Source organism: Vidua macroura, chromosome 6 (genome assembly GCF_024509145.1).
Source record: "Vidua macroura isolate BioBank_ID:100142 chromosome 6, ASM2450914v1, whole genome shotgun sequence".
Taxonomy (NCBI): domain Eukaryota; kingdom Metazoa; phylum Chordata; class Aves; order Passeriformes; family Viduidae; genus Vidua; species Vidua macroura.
In genome coordinates, this window is record NC_071576.1 from 22940236 (window position 1) to 22959703 (window position 19468).

The 19468-nt window shown below is 50.9% G+C and overlaps 1 protein-coding gene across 1 annotated transcript; it reads right to left on the bottom strand.

Annotated features, from left to right (window-relative positions):
* Positions 1 to 748: 748 nt before the first annotated feature.
* JDP2 (Jun dimerization protein 2) lies at positions 749 to 18825 on the bottom strand. Its single transcript, XM_053981200.1, has 4 exons — positions 18648 to 18825; positions 7296 to 7519; positions 2649 to 2753; positions 749 to 1800 (listed from the first exon to the last, which is right to left on the bottom strand). The coding sequence occupies exons 2-4, from the start codon at positions 7494 to 7496 to the stop codon at positions 1615 to 1617; spliced, it is 492 nt and encodes a 163-aa protein (XP_053837175.1). The 5' UTR covers positions 7497 to 7519; positions 18648 to 18825; the 3' UTR covers positions 749 to 1614.
* Positions 18826 to 19468: the final 643 nt, after the last annotated feature.

Sequence of the window (19468 nt, forward strand, 5' to 3'; positions counted from 1 at the left end):
AATGCCTTGGTACTAACTGAAATACAGCAGAAGGTTGTTTGGGTGACAGAATCAGGGAGTGGACTGGGTTAGGAAGGACCTTAAAGATAATCTCACTCCAACCCCTGGACCTTGCTAGGATTCAGCTCCTGCCCAAGCCTTGGCTGGAATAGCTGAGCATTTAACTGATGTAGATACATCACTCTTCTGCTACTACCTTTGCTAGCTTCTTCTAGCATGCTGGATTTCAAAGGGCACCTTTTATTTATCTTCCAAACCTCTTCTGTTCTCATAGAAGACATCTTTATTGCAATGTGGCTATTCGCCAGAGAAAGGTCACCACTTGCACCCACAGTACTGCCAGTACTGCTGGAAGCCATGTAGCAGGTGAGACAAGGACATTATGACAGCTCCTCTGTCTCTTTCTCATCCCTGAAATGAATTCAAACTGCTGTATTTGGGACTGAAACACAATGAACCAGTTAAGGATGATATGGTCTCCCTCTACCTTTCCAAGTGGCAAGCCATGCCTACCTATCCTCTTTGGTGCAGCACTGAGCTACTTCTTGCTTGACAATAGTCAGAACTGCCTCCAAGGTTCCCAGCTCTCTAGGGTGAATTCTCCTGGCCCACAGCTGCTAACACAATCATCAAAATCAGCTCTGGGATGTGCTCCACTGTGCCACTCAGGCAGGAACACACCTGGCCTGTTCAGCCCTGGCAGATGCTGCCACAGTGCTGACCCAAACAGAGCTACAGGAGGACAGCGTACGCAAAGGTAACATTTACTGAGAGATACAGAACTGAGTATTATGAAGGACATACATGGATGGACAGGGTAGCGACACCACTGCAGAGGGCAGCTTGGACCCCCTTCCCAGCATGCCAGGAAAGGAGCTGGATGCTACCAGACAAGTAACACAATGGAGATAACTGTGGCATATGTGTTTGTAACAAACAGACCATTATAACATACATTTCTATGGGATCACATCTAGTGATTATATAAATCCATATAGAGATCACTGTATAAAAACTTTGTAAAAAATACTTTAAAAAAGTGTAAAAATGTGCATTCAAAAGCACGGCCGACACGGACAGCTGGGCTGTAAACATTATACTGAGTGTGCTTGTGGGGGGCGCCTGCGCCACCGAGCCCCGAGAGGCCTGCCCACCAGATGGGGCTGCATCAAGTGTTTGTGGTTCTTGGGTTTGGGTTTCCCTCCGGAGCGTGCGCCAGGAGCAGTGGCAGCCTCTGGGCAGGGTGCTGGTGGGCACTGCCCAGCTGCCACTCCTCAGCCTGAAGCCCCTGCCACCCACAGGCTCCGTGCTCCTTGCAGGATACGCTGTGGCTTTGTGGGTCCCAGGGCTGAGAGCAGGCTGAAGGGCTGTGACGTATCACGGGGCGGTTGCCCTCACTGGTACCACCAGCCCTGCTCCCAGGTTCAGCCTCAGAATACATGGCTGGCAGGTTCCTGATCTTCTCTGTTCCCATGTTTGGTCCATAGTTCCCAAGGAAGCCCACTGGGTCCTGGCTGCACCAGGCCTGGGTGCACAGTTCTTCATACAGTACATACATTAGAGACCCTGGAAGACCCTGTGCCACTGTCTCCTCCTCCTGGCCCTGTGCCACCTTCACTTCTTCTCTAGCTGCTCCAGCAATGGGTTGGCTTCGCTCTCAGGCGTCTTGATGCTGTCTGTCCGCACGATGCAGGTGGGACGGTGCCGGTTCAGCATCAGGATGAGCTGCTGCCTCTCCTGTTTCAGCTCTTCTATCTGGGCCTTCAGCTCAGCATTCATGAGCTCTAGACGCTCAGACTCCTAGCAGGACAGGAACACAACTGCATGTGACTTCATCTAGCAGGACAAGATACAAGAAACAATTTGGCCAACATGCCACCACTGCCCAGTGCTGTCCCTCAGCCCCTGCAGCAGGGGAGCAGGCTGAAGACCTGCCAAGGCATCACATCCCTCCAGGCAGTTCATCCCCAGCCCTGCTGCCTTGTGCTTGGCACTTAGTGCCATCACACAGAAATACACAGCCACCACCTGGGGCAGGTCTCTGCCACACCCCAGCAAAACCTGTGCCTGGCTGCTTTCCGTGGTCTGGTAAGGTGTTTGGGAACAAACCCATGTTTAAGTTTTCACCCAGCCCATCTGTAAGCATCTGCCCTTGTGAAATGACTCCTTGCCATGTTGTGTCATCTGCCCATGTCTCACCACTGTTTGCAGAAAAACAGCAAGGTGCTGTGACAGTTTTTCTGCCCTGGGGTTAGAGGTGGAGTGGGTATCTGGCCTCTGAGTGGGAAAAACTTTAGGACTTTGGTCAAGGGGCCAGCACACTGCCAGCCCCTGTCCTGTGCCACACTCATATGGGTGTTCCTGCTCCAGCACTGAGGCAGAGACATTATCATTCCTCTCTCACCACAAGCCCAGAGCCAGCCTCCAGCCCTCTCCAGCCCTGGTTCCATGGGTAAGCTCTGCCTGGGCATGTACATGGCCACCACCTTCACAGCCTCACAAAAAACAGGGGCTGTATTTTCCCAGATAAAGGCACTGGAGCAAGGGGTGGCAGAGGGGCAGTTCAAGAGGCAATGTTGCCTGCAGCTGGAGGGAGCATTGTTCTAGGGAGGTCTCTGCTGTGCCCTGGGACAGACTGGGGCACCCACCCGCTGCAGGAACTCCGTCCTCTCCTTCTTCTTGTTACGACATCGTGCTGCTGCTACTTTGTTTTTCTCCCGGCGCCTTTTCCTCCTCTCTTCTTCCTCATCCAGCTACAATAAGACAGAGAAACCCAGATCAGAGCCAGCAGGTGTGTGTTGAGGCAGGAGGTAGGAGTAAGCATGTAGCAGCCCCACCCATGGCAGGGCAATGTGGCAGCCACCTGGTCACGGGCCACCAGCAACATGACTTAATCCTCGCTGGAACCAGGTATGCTGCTGCTACAGCCTCTACCTCCACTTTGTGGGAACACAGAGAGGGAGACCTGTACCCACAGCTGAGGACATGGCTGGCAGGGGACAGACAACCCTTCACAGGGCTGCTTCCTCCCTGAGAGAGGGAAGAGACAGAGAATAGAGACCCCTCCCAGAAACAGGGGTGGTTTGTTACACAGACATCTACAGACTCAGCTCTGAGAGCACAGACACTGAAAGCATCGCACACACAAGAGGAAGAAAAACCCAGAAGATACCCCAGCTGGGCCTGCCCCATTCCAGTATCTGGGACTGTCTGCTGCAGCTTCAGCACTGTCTGAGTCACAGGGCCACCACAGTAAGGCGGGGACAGGTCCTGCATCCCCTGTAAGGAGGCAGGACACAGCAGTACCTGCACTGTTTGCCATAACTCAGTTCTCTGTGCTCTTTGACTCAAATCACACAGGCCAAGCCAATAGGCCCTATGGGTTAGAAAACCATAATCAAAGTATTTACGGATATATGCTGCAAAGCCTGTGTAAATGGCCCATGGCATGCCTACATCCAAGAACCCAAACTAGCTCCTTCAAGAAAAATATGAGTGCTGGAAAGCCCTGTGAAATCAGGTTATACTTTGCAGCATAGATAGAGAAGAAAAGGTCCCCAGTGCCTTCATCCACATTTGGCCCAGGTCTCTGAAATTTGAAGTGTTAGACTGAATTGCCTCATTCCTATTGACTGATACCCAGTGGCCACAAGATCACCCCACATGCACACACCAGCAGTGCCTGGTGGTAATGAAGGCTGCAGGTGCCATCATCCACAGTAGACTGTGCACACTGATAACAGTCACTAACTCCAAAACCCACTAATTAAAACATCCCAGTGTGATGAACAAGGACTGGATGAAACATGGACTCAGCAAAGGCAGGGTGAGGGGGTAGCTTAAGTAAGCTGCACATCCAATACACAGCACATAGCATGCTGTAGAAGGCAATGTCTGAGCTTTATAGCACTAACAGTTTTGCATCTTTTCTACCTTACTTTGCAAGCATTACACCACAGTTGCTATTTCAGCTGGGGCTAAAATATTAAGCAAAGCCAGCACAAGCTAGGCACAGACTTCCGTAATGCCAGGCTGACACCATTCTTTTGACAAGGCAGTGTCATGGGGCACTAATGCACCACACTTGGGAGAACTAGGATGGGAACTGCACTGATACCCCCAAGTCTAGTCAGAAACAGACAGCTCACAATGCACCCACATAACTTAGATGTGACAGGTTAGCAGAAGTAATCTGGAAGGCACTAACTCTACATTCTGTGCCAGGTCTTACAAAATTCCCTGACAGAAATTAAGAGGAGGTGGACATCAGGGTAGATGCAGTTCCCCTGTGCACATTTACCAACTACTCATCTACCCCTAAGACAACTTCTTGGTCTTTTAGTTCCAGGATTACTAGGAGGATGAATAGAGGTCACATGCTCACAGTTCCAAAGCTCAAAAAACACCCCCAAACTTGGCTTCAAAAGTACATCTTGGGGCGTAACAGCAACTGGAAGAGCAACCAGCAACTGCACCAGCCCTGGGACCTGCCTGACATTTCCATGCCCTGTTGGTCCATTCAACTAGAATTACAGAATAAATGACCTGTCTCTGACCCTGCCTCCACCCCACAGAGGGCCCAGCAAAGGTCTGTGTCTTTTAGATGGAGTACAGATGCCCAAGGAAGGTGGCTCAACACACACAGAAAGAAGCTTGAATCCTCGGTTCTGCTTTTCGACTACAGCTCCTGCAGCTTCACAGAAATAAAGAAAGGTTTGGATGAGATCTTAAAGATCACCTAGGTCCAACCCCCCTGCCACAGGCAGGGACACCTTCCAGTAGAGCAGTTGCTGAAAGCCCCGTCCAGCCTGGTCTTGAACACTTCCAGGTATGAGGAATCCACAAATTTTCAGGGCAGAGAAGTTCTCTTCTTCAAGACAGCAGGTTTTCCCCATCTGCTTCTGCTTGATTTCAGTTCAAAAAGGTGACATGGCCCTGGTGCTGAGGGTTAGGACGTTATTCAGAGGCACATTGAGGGACAGTGATGATGTACCACCCAAAAGCACGTCCCAGCAGTTGATCTTCTAACCCTGTGGGTAGAAGTCCCTGTGGGAATGCCTCCTGAACTGCTTCAGTCAGCAGCCTCAGAGACTGAGGTGATCATCTGCCTGAAGGGCAGGGCTCAGTCCCAAAGGGACCACCCCAAGTGGGATTCAGTGGTGGAGGAGCCCAGCAGCATCTGTCTACCCCTCTCCAAGAGGAGAGCAGCTTTCCCAGTGGGGCTGTCCATCACCCTGCAGAGAAGCTGGCACCCGACACCCACTGGGTGGGTTTTGTGCGTCCTCCCAGGCACAAACACCCCCAATGCCAGGAGATGCTGGTGCCCTCAGCAGAGCACAGAGAGCTGCCTTGCCCAGGCTCATGGCAAGCAGCCTGTCCTCCCAGGCACTACAGAGTGGCACGCCAGCACCCAGCATTCCTGGGCTCCAGCACCCTGCAAGAGGAAAGCAGCTGCAGGCTGCATTGCAAAACTGTGCGTGGGCAGCTTCTTGGCTACTCATGGGATAAGCAGCTACTGCTTCAGCTCCCTCAGGCTTTTGCTGCAAAGCCTTGCCAAGGGCAGCTCCATTTGCTGTCTTCAACTCCTCAGCTTCATAGGCCATGCAGGGGAGGAACCAGCTGCATGGAAGGTAGCTGTGCAAGGGCTGTCAGTGGGTTCTCTCTTATCTTTCCTCTACATGGTGCTTCAACAGCTGGCTCAGAGGACACTCAGCAATTCCAGTACCTGCTGTGGGGCAGAACTGCCCTGTCCCTGTTACACAAATGCCAGTGACATCACATACCCATGCCCACAAAAAACAAAAGCAGCGGTTGCAGGGCCAGTTCAGAGGTGCCCAAAATGCCTCAGGAAAGGAGCTGGGCCTGGAAAGACAGCATAGCCACAGAGTCACTCTCTTTCTTCCTCAACCCATGAAGCAAGGCAGGCACTGCAGACCATTTGCTGCATTAATACCCAGGCCAAGAGCTTGGAAGAGAATTTGGCTTCAGCTGCAAATCCATGACTTCTTTGCCCATAGAGGAACGAAAGCCATTAGCATCCTCCAGGGCCTTACAATGGCCTCCCACAGTATCCTTGCCTCAGCTCTTCCCACTGCAGAGCTGTCCAGTCCTTCCCAGGCCACCTCCAGGCTGCACAAGCTGACCAGACACTCTCTTGAGCACAGAGCTCCTGTGCAGGGTTATCAGATGAACTACATCATACCAGTTCTACCCACAGAAGTCCACCTCAAACAGCTGGGGGGAAAGAACAGGGATGGTCTGCACAGGTGGACCTGGCTGCTGCTGAGCTTCTGCCAAAAATTGGGCTAAATTAAGTGTCATTACCATTTGGAGAGCAGGTTGCCCCCTGGAACTCCTATTTTACTTCCTTCAGCTCACAGCTCATCACAGGCAGCTTTTCACATCATCCAGCACCTCCTTGCTCACACTGCCAGAGAACACACATCACCCCATCCTCATATGGCATCATCTGATGTAACCTCACACAGCAAATGCTCTGTTCAGAAGGCTGTTTATTGGACCTTCTAACAGCAGCCAGCACCTTCACCAACATGGGACCTCTGAAATGGTGGGTTCCCAGCTCCATCTGCACGCAGTAGGAGGTGCAAACGCTCACCACCAGTTCAGCTGGAGTCAAAGACAGGACAACGAACACATGGGACATAAGGAAAACACTGTCCAAGCATCTCCCTAGTCCCTTCAGCCTGGTTCTGACATGGCAGCCTGTGGTACCAAGCAGAAACTACCCACCTTCCCCATCCCAGGAAACTCGAGGTGAAGCCAGGGCCCACCCCAAGCAATGAGGCAGGGGCAGCTCCCAGCCAGCAGCGCCTGTGGCACAGTCTGAGTCACTGCTCCACATGCTTGTCCACACACCCCATTCCCGCTGGAGAGGCAACACCAATGCCAGAAGCACCAAGGGCTTGTTGACATGGGTGAGGGGTGGTGTGACTTCTACTCTGGGTGCATGCCCCAACCTAGGGACATGTTGGTTGCACCAGACCCCAGGCCACTGCAGGGTTTGAGTTCAGATGGCTGCCAATTGCTGCACTGCACCAGTCAGGTCTGGGACGCTGAGACTACCACTGCCAGCCAGGGACAGGAAATCAGGCAGGGAGGAGAGGCAGCTAGTGGAGCAGCTGCCAACATGCATGCACATCACCAAACAGGGAGCGTATAAAACACGCTGCTGGCCACCCTGCTATGACAGCCAAGCACAGGCGGGAGGGAAAGCCAGGCAAATGCAGACAACAGCCCTGCAGGGCCACCTGCAGCCAGCAGCCTCCAATACTCACCTCACTTTTGACAGGCTGGGGTCTCTTCCCAAGCTTCACCTCCAGGAACTGGAGTGGTGAGATCATGGCCCCGATGTTGCGGATGTCAGCGCACTTCAGCTCCTCGGCGGTCAGGGCTGTGCCAGGCAGTCCTGTCAAGGGGCCGAGCCCAGGCAGCGCACCAGCCGTCAGTGACGGGTCGGGGATCTGCCCTGGCATCATAGCAGGGGAAACAGCTTCGTAGGCTGGGAGGGGACAGAGACATCCCATTACAACCCAGTTACAGGGCCTCATGACACAGCACAGGACAAACTCATGCTACAGTCCCATCATCTACAGGGGTATGAATCAAGGAAGGCAGACATTCTCCTCCAGGAAGGGCAAAGGCAGAAAATAAGTAGAATCTGTATTACAGAAACCAAAATATATGAACCCTGCCAGGAAGAATAGGCTACTGGGGTGTAGATCAGAAAGGGAAGAGACCTGAGAGGCAAAGCACCAGAAGAACAGGAACTGGTTGAAATGACAGTGATGTGATCCCATGGACACCTTTCTCTGGAGTACAGCAGATCAAGGTTTGCTTTTAGCTGAATTTCGATTAATTAATGTGTGGATTATTAGTACAAGAAGAAAATGACACAAATAGGACCATAATATGCCCTAGGCTGGATTCCTTCTGGGCAGGCTCAGCCACTGGTCAGGCCTGGAACACAGCACACAAAGAGCACAGATAAAACTGCAAGGAAGAAAACCCGCCACTGTACAAACATCTCTCAGCACAGACATGAGAAAACAAAGGCTGGAGGGGAAGGGAAATGGGGCAAGGTTCAAAAGACCTCTTTTATCATGAAAGAAAAAAGTTAGTATAGGATAAGGGCAAACTTCAGCAAGTCATTTATAGGGAGGTGAAAGGGAGTTATCAATAAATATGAAGAACAAGCAGCAAAGATATAATAAAATTAAATCTAAAATGGGAAGTCCATAGTGCTGGAGCTGTTACATCAGTCCAAAAGCCATTGGAGCAGATGGTTGTTGGCTGCAATGCAGGTACATCCCTGCTGTGTAACTGGCCTGGGACACTCACAAGTTACCTACTTAAAACATTCAGAGTCAACTTCTGTCCACACAGCAGCCATTTGTCCCTCTTCTTCAACTCAACCACATGTCCCAGCGTATGTGCACTGCTCTCCTTGCTCTGCCCATCCAGAGAAGTCCCAGCACACTGTAGGAGCCTCCAGGCATTCACCCCATTCTGCCCTTGTGCAGAAGCCCCCAAGACAGCAGGGGTAAGGACCAGCAGTGTCAAGAGAGAAACAGACTAAAGGAGTGGACCCAAAATCTCAGTGTGCAGCTTTCTGCAACCACAAGAGACAATCAGAAGGCAGGATTCAACAAAGAGCTGGGGAAACTCATGGAGGCTCTAGCAGCACCAAATGTCAGAGAAAGGAGGAGAATTAAATGAGGGATAACATGCACTTGCCCTGCTCTTTCCAAAGCATCCATTCTCATCTGCTGAGAAACCAGGTAACAGGCAATACAGACTTTTGGCCCAGGCAGTACAGTTGTGCAGACTCACACACACACATACACATGGCCAAGCTGGCTCAGCACTTGTCATCCTGGGGAGACAAATCTATGTCAGTACCAGGCTGAAGACTTGAGTAAAGCTACATGTGAGATAGAACTGCTGGATCACCGAATCACAGAACAGTTGAGGCTGGGAGGGATCTCTGGAGATTGCCTGGTCCAACTGCCCTGCTCAGGTGGAGTCAGTGGGAGCAGGCTGAACAGGGTTAATCATGACAAACTGAGAAGTTAAGGATTTCTTGGCACTGGCACATCTCTTTACCCATGAGATTATTTAATATATTTGTTAATGTGAAGGAACCAGAGATAAGCAGCAGAAGGAAAGGAAAAACAAGCATAGAGGCTAGTCAAGGGCAGAGAGGCTAATGCAAGCTCTACAGCATCCAGCACGGGTGCTGTGCAAGGTGTATTGGTGTGACAGACAGAATGATTTGCAGCAGAAAGAGTCTACAAGCTGCAGTGAGCTGTGAGCTGTCATACAGTCTAATTTGCCAATGAAGAGGTCCAGGTGTCAGCATGAGATGTCCCCTGGCAGGGTTTGCTCAGCTGTGACCAAGAAGACTTGGGAAAGAGCAGGGAAAGCAGATACAGCAAGACAGAAACCATAAAGAGGTGGCAACCAGGAATCAAGCCCTCTGCTCCAGTCATCCTTTAGGAGACCAGAAAGGGAAGAGCAAGCCAGTGCTCAGCACTGCTGGGAGTACTGCTGTGGGGAGAGGAAGCTGGGCAGAGAGGAGGTGATCTGCATAAGGTCATTAAAGCCTGAAGAGAAGACAGGAAAGACAGACAAGTAACTTCCCAAGAGAAGAGATACTACCTGATGAAATGGACTCCTGCCCATTTGGTGACAGAAAAGAAAGAGAAAATACTTGGTAACAATACTTGACCTCAGAAAAGACTACAGGTCAGCTCCTTGAGACTGCAAGGACTTAAACTGATGCAAAGTATTAATTCTTCCACAGAGATCTCTAAACTAGAAAAATGTAATTCCACATCTGCAGTGGAATCTTGTACTGACATCTTGTACCAAGATCTGCACCAACAGCTTGTAAGGTGCCCAGAGATGCCCAATGCAGCTGGGCTCTGACGCTGCATGCTACCTCCCTCCCCTTTCCTCTCAGGCCTACACATGGCTAAGATGCTTCACCCCTCCAGAAATAAGTACCATCACACCCTTAGGCTGCATTCCAGACAGGAAAACACAAGTTATTTAGGAAGTGTGGCTAAATCCCCACCACCTTTCTCAGAGATCATCCCTCTCCAGCAGGATGCACCGGGTCAATGAGGTGGCATGACAAAGGGGAGGTGAATCTAGAGGTTCCTCCCAGGACCCCCTGCCACAAGACAGAGCTGTATGGAGTTAAATCCAGTCTACCATTTTGGGATAGCTGTATACACTGCAGAGCTGGCCATTTCCCTGGTGCTGCCACCAAGGTGACATGCTGTGGCACTGGGGAACACACCTGCCAACAGTAGCACAGCCCTAACCAGCAATTCCACAGATGTTCATCCCCAACCTGAACAGCTTACATCAAAATTTAAAAAATAAAATAGAAAAATAATCAGTAGCAAAAGTATATGAGCATCCACTTGAAGTCTCTCACTGACTGATTTGGGCCCTGACCCAGCCTTTCACAGGCTTCAGGATGAGAAGTGACTTGAACCCAGCACTGGATGCCAAAATCCATTCTGGACTTGGAGGACCAGAATGGTCTGGTTCTTGGTTTTAATTTATTCATAGAATCATAGAATATGCTGAGTTGGAGAGACCATCAGGATCATCGAGTCCAGCTCCTGACACTGCACAGGATAGCCCAAGAGTCACACCATGTGCCTTAGACTGTTGTCCAGACACTTACTGAACTCTGTCAGGCTTGGTTCTGTGACCACTTCCTTGGGGAGCCTGTTCCAGTGCCCAACCAACATCTGGATGAAAAACCTTTTTCTGATATCCAACCTAAACCTCCCCTGCCTAAGCTTCATGCCATTTCCTCAAGTCCTGTCACTGGTCACAAGAGTACCTGCCCCTCCTCTTCCCCTCACAAGGAAGTTGTAACTGCCCTGAGATCTTCCCTCAGTGTCTTCTTCTCCAGGCTGAACAGACCAAGTGACCTCAGCCACACCTCATGCGGTTTCCCCTCCTGGCCCTCCTTTGGATGCCCTCTAATGGCTTCATCTCTCTTCTCTATTGTGGTGCCCAAAACTGCTCACAGTATTCAAGGTGAGGCTGCATGTGAGGAGCAGAGCAGGACAATCCCCTCCCTTGACTGGCTGGCAATGCTGTGCTTAATTGTCTTTCATCATGACATGCAGGTGACAGCACCCAGGCTAGACAGTCCAGGTCCTCAGGCAGACTGAATATAGGGTCACTGCAATTTATGAAATAAAGAGCAAGGAGAAATCCATTCTTCAGACTGGAGGACAACCTGACCACTCAGCACCCTCCCCTATGCACACCTGAGCCTGGGACAGGTCCCTGAGGACAAGTAGCTAAAGATTTGAGAAAACACTGTGTTTTCTCCAGCACGTCTTCTCCTTCTGCATCTTTGATCTGGTAGCTTAATATGCCTTGAAATAGCCTCTGTACCAGTGTAACACACAACACAGGTCAGAGTGAAGGGGCTGGCCCAGTATCCAATATGCTCTAAAAATTTATCCTGGATCCAGGACTACAGTGCCAAAGCCCACATCACACCTGCATCAGTGTAAACTAAATTTTAAGCTCATCAAACCAAAGTGCCAGAAGCCTCCTGGATAACCATAAACTTGCATATTAAGATGAGCTGAGAACTAGGTAGAAAGGGGGAAAGTATCTTCTGCAAGTGAGAGCTTGCTCAGGGGTCAGAAAGCTCAGAAGCACATTGAGAACTGCCAAGAGTCAAGCTGAGTTAGGCCTTGGAGAGGAACATAACCATTCCCAGCAGGGCTATAACCATGGAAATGAAAAGGAATGAGGAGGTGCCATCCCTCTCTGCAGGGCAGGTGTGCAGTAACAGATCATCTCCCCAGTTCTTGAGGGCCCTCAGCCCCAGGCACTGTCACTCCTGCTGATTGGAAGGACTCAAATCTGAACAAACTCCAAGCTTGTTCCACTCCTTTGCTTCTTCCTAATGTAAGCACAACTTTCTTTTCATCCTAAGTTCCAGATACTCCAATTCTTTTCTGGTGATTGCCAGAGGTAAATTGTACTTGGACCATGTAAAAGAGCTAGAGTATGGAATTCTATTTAATGCTTCGGTCTTCCTCCCAAAGCCATTCTCCTGGCAGACTTGGACATGCCTACCTATAGCTCCAGCATATCAGTACCACATTCACATGGTAGGGCAGAACTTTAAAGTTCAGGATCTGAGTTTGATCTTTAGGTTGCAGCTCTTCAACAGCCACATCTTGCTGGATGGGTGAATACAGCTGGTGCCTTGCCAATTCTTAAATAGTTTCTGGATATTCTCTTGCAGCATTTGCTATTTCTAAGGCACATGAACCAACCCACCTCTGTATTCATTCACTTTCTAACACAGTGCTTTAGTTGGGATTCTTATATATATATATATATATATATATATATATATATATTCTTTTCAGAATTGATTAATAACACAGCCTTTTTCCCTCAACGCCAGGTGGTCTTTCAACATCTCCTTACACCAGCTTGGAAATGTCGTGTCTTCGGTAAAACCTAGCTTTCTGGTATCCTACATTTGAACCACACAATTCCTTTGTATGCATTGTATCAGCTATGCTTTTTCACATAATGAAGCCAATAGCAACACATCAAGGGGAAAGAGAATGTGCAATCTTGCATGTGACCATTGGATCAGCATGACACCAGCTTCTTGAGTTTACATTCACCAGAACTCTGCCTTCTGCACCAACACTATTCATCATTTCGTGCCATGACATCAAAATGCTCCAGAGAAAGCTTTCTTACAATTTCAGTTCAACGATGAGTACCTTATACCATTCATTGCTCTGTTCAGCAACCATCTTTGCAGCAAAAGTCTGGTCAACACATGATTTCACAGGTCAAAATTCAGATTTTATTTCCTTAGCTTTGCCTCTACACTCCCTTATTCTGGTTAAAATGCTTGTAACACAAGACTTGACCTCTTGCCGAAATGTCTGTAAACCCTCCTGATAATTGCAGCAACTTTTGCATCCTTGCTTTGGCACTGTTCTTCCTGTGGCTTCAATCAACTCAGTTATTTTATCAGCAGTCTCATACTCAAAAAGCTGACAGCAGTACAGCTTTCTTTGCTCACCTTGGTTTTACTGCATCTTTCCCACCAGTTTCAAGTGTTCGTGTTCCCTAATGTATTCAAGTGCTTTGTTCCCCAGTTATGTCCTTATGGTCAGCAGTCTGTGGCACTGGTTGATTTAATATTTCTGAAGGCAGCACCCATTACTCTTAGTTTTTCTCCTACTGCCAGAGTCTGTTATCTTCTGGAAACCACAGCCTAGAGGAAAGAAGCTTTACCAAGTTCTTTCTGTCCCATACAGTTGCTCAGCTTCTTCAGTGACATTGCCCCCACATACCCTTCTATTCTGTCTTTTGCAGTTCTAATCTTCATGTTCTTGGGCCTTTTTTTTTTTTTTTTTTTTTTTTAATGGGTTAGGTTTTTTCTCTTCCTATATTGATTTGGTTGCTGCTTTTTCAGGGGACTCTTTGTTTGGGTTTGTGTTCGGATTTTTTTAAGAAGTTGATGCTTGCACAGCAGTTACAGCATAAATCTAACATGCGTAGGCATAATTCATATAACCCAGGGGGCTTGTACTTCACTTGCTAGCCTGTATTCACACCCCTCCTGCCACCTCTTCACTGCTATTCTTACCCACAGACTAAAACTGGCACAGGAATGCCGACCTGTGTTGAAATCATGCATTCAATTCCCTGCACATAGACTGCCCCAGTTTATATGCACCATCCTATGCACCCAGAGGCGCTGCTTGTTTCTTTATAAACCAAATGCAGTTCTACTGTTGCACCACGAGCATCATCCTGCAGAGACGACCATGACATCCCAAAGCAGACTCTGACAGTCACATTTCAATTTAACTTGCCATTACTGCCTTATCTTTGGTGTCAGCTTCCTTGGTGAGAGTGAAGGCTATGTGCAGCCTTATTTTCAATTTTGCTGTCTATAATACAATCACAGTTTCTTACAACATAAGCTATTTCACATGTGCTGACATTTATAACGGTTGATCCAAGTACCCTTCTGATGCTCAGAGAGCCAGTCTAGCATCTAATATTGCCAGCCAGCAGATTCTGACACTCTGTACCTACTAGCATGTTTCTCTTTTGCCCGTGTTAAGCACTGCACTAAGGCATAGTCTGTCCTACAGCTCTTCTCCATGCTGCCTGCAGAATAAAGGCCATGCTTGCCTGGTATTCTCTAATCCAGGCTCAGCCTGGGTGCCTGCCATTACTTGTCAGCTGTCACGCATCAGAGCACTGCTGAAGTCTGTAAGCCACCATACAAGCAGTCTTTGAACTCTTCATCAGTGTGTTAGCACCTAGCACAGTGTTGCCATTGGTATGTACTGTCTTGAAGCACCCAAGACGCAGTAACTGGCCTTTCATCTGCTCCTGGCCAACAGGGAATAATAATTCTGATTTGGAGATCAGAAGCAGCGCTACCAGGTTCTAGTTCCTTAGATTCTACTCTGCTTTATTGCCATTTTTAAACTTTTTTTTAGCTCCTGGCTATCAAGCTACCTCAGTCTGTATGTCATATGTTGAATCTATCTAGTTCTTTCTGTGAGCAGAAGGATGATTTATATGAAAGCCCTTTCCTGACATACCCAACTTCTCATGAACCAAGAATGTAGCATCCTAAACAAAGACAGGGCACTTGGCTACCACTCTTTCTTTGAAGCTCTGAGCCACTTGCTTTTTCCATCTGGACTCTTCTGAGAAGACTGTAGAGTGCTGATGGTCTGAAGCCTACAGACCTTCTTCCTCTTCAAGGTTCAGGCCCCAGTGGGAACAGATGGAGGCAGAAAGACACTACCCCATATTCCCAGTGCCACAAGTACCTTGCTGTGCAATTAGAGCTTTCTTCTGCTATCTAAAATGTATGGTCTGTATGTATCTAAAATCTATGATACTCTCCCATTGTCACACAATTCTATCTGCTCTAGATGTATTTAATTTTGAGTAGCACCTTATAGTCATATCTTCGGTCTAGCTGCTTCTGCTTTGCACTGTTAAAAGCAGAAACTTTCAGGGCTAGTGCCAAGCACCATAGTGATCAAAATTATTTGCCAAACATCAGAACACAGCAGCAGACAAGCCCTTTGGGGGTAACCAGTCTTTTCAGATCCCCATGCAGTAGCTCTAGTAAACATGGACTTTAACAACAGCCAGGGTGTATTCATTCATTCAGTTGCTGAACCTGCTAATGCCAAGGAACCCACCACCTATAGAATACTGAAAAGCTGCAGTGACACCACCTAGGACAAAAACGTGCACCAAAACAGGTGCTCTTACTGAGCACCTAGCATTACTTACTGTTTTATGGCATCACAGAAATCTCCCCTTGTTTAAAGGCCAGTTAAAGGCACAGTGACAGCATGGCCTATCAAGTGCACTGAGGTGGAGCACGCCACCTCAGAATGCAGACACTGTAGTACTTCACTACTCACTGTAGTGCCTCCCCAGCCCATTTCCATCCCAGGAGGGAGAGACAGCTCCTACAACCAGGTTCTAGGATTGCAGGTCCAAAGATGCATCTGTGCCCTTCCCACAGACACTCTGAGATGCCATTCTTGCTGTTCCTTTCCTCCCATAGGCAACCCCATTTGGTGGGAGAAATATTGCAGGGTTTGTGAACACCCATACATGTAACCTCCCACCCCCAGATCAGAGTGAGTGGGGGGCCACAATGCTGAACAGAAGAAGGAGCTAGGAAGAACTGTTCCTCAGGAGGTGGAATTCTAAACCTACTTCATGAGTGGGAACATTCTGGCTCAGTCCTGCACATCTAGCTGGCAGGAGGAACATCAGAGTCATTGATGGACAGAGGGCTATAAGAAGCTTTCTAAAAACAGGAATGCAAAGAGCCCTGCTGCCCTCCTTCCTCTTCTCCATCAGGGAAGCTCAGAGCTTCCTACACGGTGCATACAGGGCAGCCCAGAGCAGACAGCATCTCTTTGACAGAAATGCCATTTTTGCAGCCCCTTGTCCAACTGAGTCTCACCATTAGGCCTCCACACCTGCCTGTCTAATGCTTTGACTTCTTGCCCCTTTTGTGAGGAGGGGGGATACTGGTTCTCCAGTCCTCAGCTTTAATCTCCCTTTGCCATCAGCAAAGCAGTCAGCTCACAGCCCTTCCTCCCTGAGCATTTTCCTCCATACCTTCACAGGGCAGCTCTAGTTTAGCTGCTCCCACCACTGCAATGCAGCGATTGACTTCCAAGCAGCCTGTGACAGCAGGGTTTTGTACAGCACCTACCATAGCAAGGCTCCCCTACTGCGATAGTTAATTGCAATAACTGCAAAAAAAAGCGCCATTAATTATCATAGTATTATTAAGATGGCAATTAATTGAGGTTGCACCACCCACTGGACAGCAGTACAGAGAAGGAAGGTAAAAGCTATCCTATTCGTACCTGAAGAGCTCAAAGGGACTTGAGAAGGAAGGAATATGGCCTGAGAAAAACCTCAATGTCTGAGCTGCAGCCTAACAACTAACTTGTTGAAATTACCCAGGACCTTCCATAACCACATGTGGTCAGGGCTAGAATCTTCTTCAAGAAGACAATCCTGCTCCAGCACAAAGTTCTGCCCTCAGGGATCAAGGATGGCCTCAGAGATGACAGCCCCCACACCCCCTACAAACTCCTCAAAATTATGTCTTAAATACCAGGGTCATCCACAAAGACCTCTAATCCATATAAAGACCAGCTCTGGCTAGTTTGCAACAGCGCTGCTCAGCTCAGAGGCCTGTATGTGCCTTCAGCTCTCCGGCTGCATGTTAAAATAGCCTGCAATGTTTGGACTGATACTCTGGACAGTCCAAGCAACTGAGAAATGCAGCCAAAGACAGATGGCATCAGGTTTGCAGTGCCCCCTCCTTGCTGCACTGGCACTGCAGGACACACACACACACGCTGGCAAGCAGTCCCATGCCTCACCATGGCTCTGCCTCCCTTGCTCTTGGGGCCAGGCCCACTACGAACAGTGAAAAGAGCCTCTTAGAGCTTCACATTCAAGTCATTGCATGCTGCCAAGTACCTGGCCCGGGCAATGCAGCTGAAGTAGCAAACACTAGCACAGGGAATGAGACCACAGAACAGATGCTCAGTGCTCCTTGAGCAGTTGGACACATTGCTCAGATGGACAGGGCAGGAGGAGGCAAGAGGTCTGAGGGAGTATTTACTCTTCCTTGGCAAGGAATGTAGCTCAGAGACCCTTGCGTCCTGTAAGGAGGGAAATGGAAATACTCAACTGTGAAGATGCAGGGAAAGCATCCATAGGCGTCTCAATGAGGAAGCAGAGGCAATAGCCTGCACACTAATTCAGCAGATTTTGTTAATTCCCCAGACACCAGGGACAACCAATTGCTGGATGACCCAGTAATGGTGTGGATGGCAGCTCCTGCACCCATACACTCATCCCCTAGATTGGCAGGTTTTTGCATTTTTAAATCACAGGGACTCATACTAAGAATCTGAACTCCAAAGACTAGCATTCAGAGATGCCCTCACACAAGCTGTTAGCAACAAATTCCCAGGGCAGACTGTCAAGAGCCTCCAGACACAGATTTTTATGCAAGTTTTCCCAAAACTACCTAAAAAATCCTGGTCTGAGCTGCAGAAGCATTTGCTGCTGCTGAGCTCTTGGAGTCCAAGCACACACACACGCACACACACTCACAGTTTGGCAGTGGTTGTATTCCAGGGCTGGTAATGCAAGCCATGGAGCAGGCTGCCAAGACAAGCAAGAGAACGAGCCAGGCCCTGTTTCATTGGCCACCATACGCTGCATATGGCCCTGGAACCAGCCAGCACAGTGTTCTCACCCTCCTTGAAGGCATAGGAGACCCTGTGTTTTCAAATACACCTCCACAGGGCCTTCATTAAAGGAAAATGGAAACATAATGTGGCTCTTGCTCCCCTGGTATTTCTCCCTTTCCCCCAATTTGCTCTCAAACCTATTTCCCTTCCATGGAAAAAAGAAAAGTGCCTCCTGGAGCAGAGCGTGCAAAAGAATGTAACTTCCATTCAACTCCATGCCTGACTGCTACAGCGGACTTGGGACCGCGCGGCGGGGGCACCTCCAGGGCCCCTTTCCTTCCCCGGGCCTCCCGGGCTGGAGACACGACTGGCGACAACCAGCCCGCCCGGCCCGGGCCGGCAGCCGCAGGGAGTCCGCGCCCCTCACCTGCACGCCCAGCCGGCAGGTGAAGCGGAGGCAGCGGGCGCCCAAAAAGCGGGGGGAGGCCGCCCCCGCCGCCCCGCAGCTCCTCAGTGCAGCAGCAGCCCAGTGCCAGGCACCCCCACCCCCGCGCGTCGCCGGGTGCGGGGGCAGCAGCCCTGCTCTGAGCCGCCCACGAGGCTGTGCCCGCCCCCGCGGAGGGTCTCCCGGCATCCCAGCGGTGCGCCCGACCGCCCGGACAGCAGCACCCTGCCCGCTGCCGCGGCAGACGGGATGCTCTTCCGGGCGCCCCCCACTCCAGCCCCCGTCGCCGCTGTCCGCCACCCCCGCGGAGCCCCGCGCCGCCGCCCGCCCCCTGCCGCAGTCCCGGCCCGCTCAGCCCGTCCGCCGCCCGCGCCCATACCCACCGTGCAGGGCGACCGGGCTGCCGGGGTGCCCGCGGGGCCCGGCCGTAGGGGCCGGGCGCGGGCTGCAGGCTCAGCCCCGCCGCCTCCGCCGCTGCCCCGACCCCCGGGCCCCGCCGGGTGCCGGTGCCGATGTCGGTGCCGGCCGCCGCCGGGGCGCCTTGGCCCGCCACCGCCCGCCGCCCCGGTGCGCGCCTCCCGCAGGCTGTGGCAGGCGGCGGGGTGGGTTGCATCAGCCCCGGTTATATAGCGGCCCCTGGGCTGCGGGGAGGGGTCGGGAATGCGGAACCGGCCGGGCTGCCAGCGCCACACGTCAGGGAGGGCGGGGGAGCGGGGCCGCGGGGCGGGGAGCGCCGCGCAGGGGTGGGACCAACCGGGGCACCCCGACATCCCGTACCTCGGCATCCGGCACCCCACAGCCAGGCACCCTACACCTCACGGCCCGGCATCTCCGCATCCTGCACCCCGGGACTCCGCACCGGCACCCCTCGGCAACCCTCTGCTCTCGCAGCCGGCATCCCCGGCACGCTCCGGCACCTCTTGACCCCTCCGCACCACGGCGCACCGGGACCTCGCACCCCGAGCGGGTGCGCGGTCTTCCCCACGCTCCTATTTGCGCCCCTCCGCACACTCTCTGCTTTCCTCCACGTCGCTCTCGTCCCCCGGCGCTCGCCCGGACACCGTCCTGGGCAGCCGCAGCGACGCGGCCCGGTGCTGCCACAGCCGTGCCCGAGCTAGCCCGATTTGTGCGGAGCCTCCGCTCCTCAGCCCTGAGCCTGGGAAGAAGGAGGCAAAGGACCAGAGAGAGTATCCAGTGCTCCCCA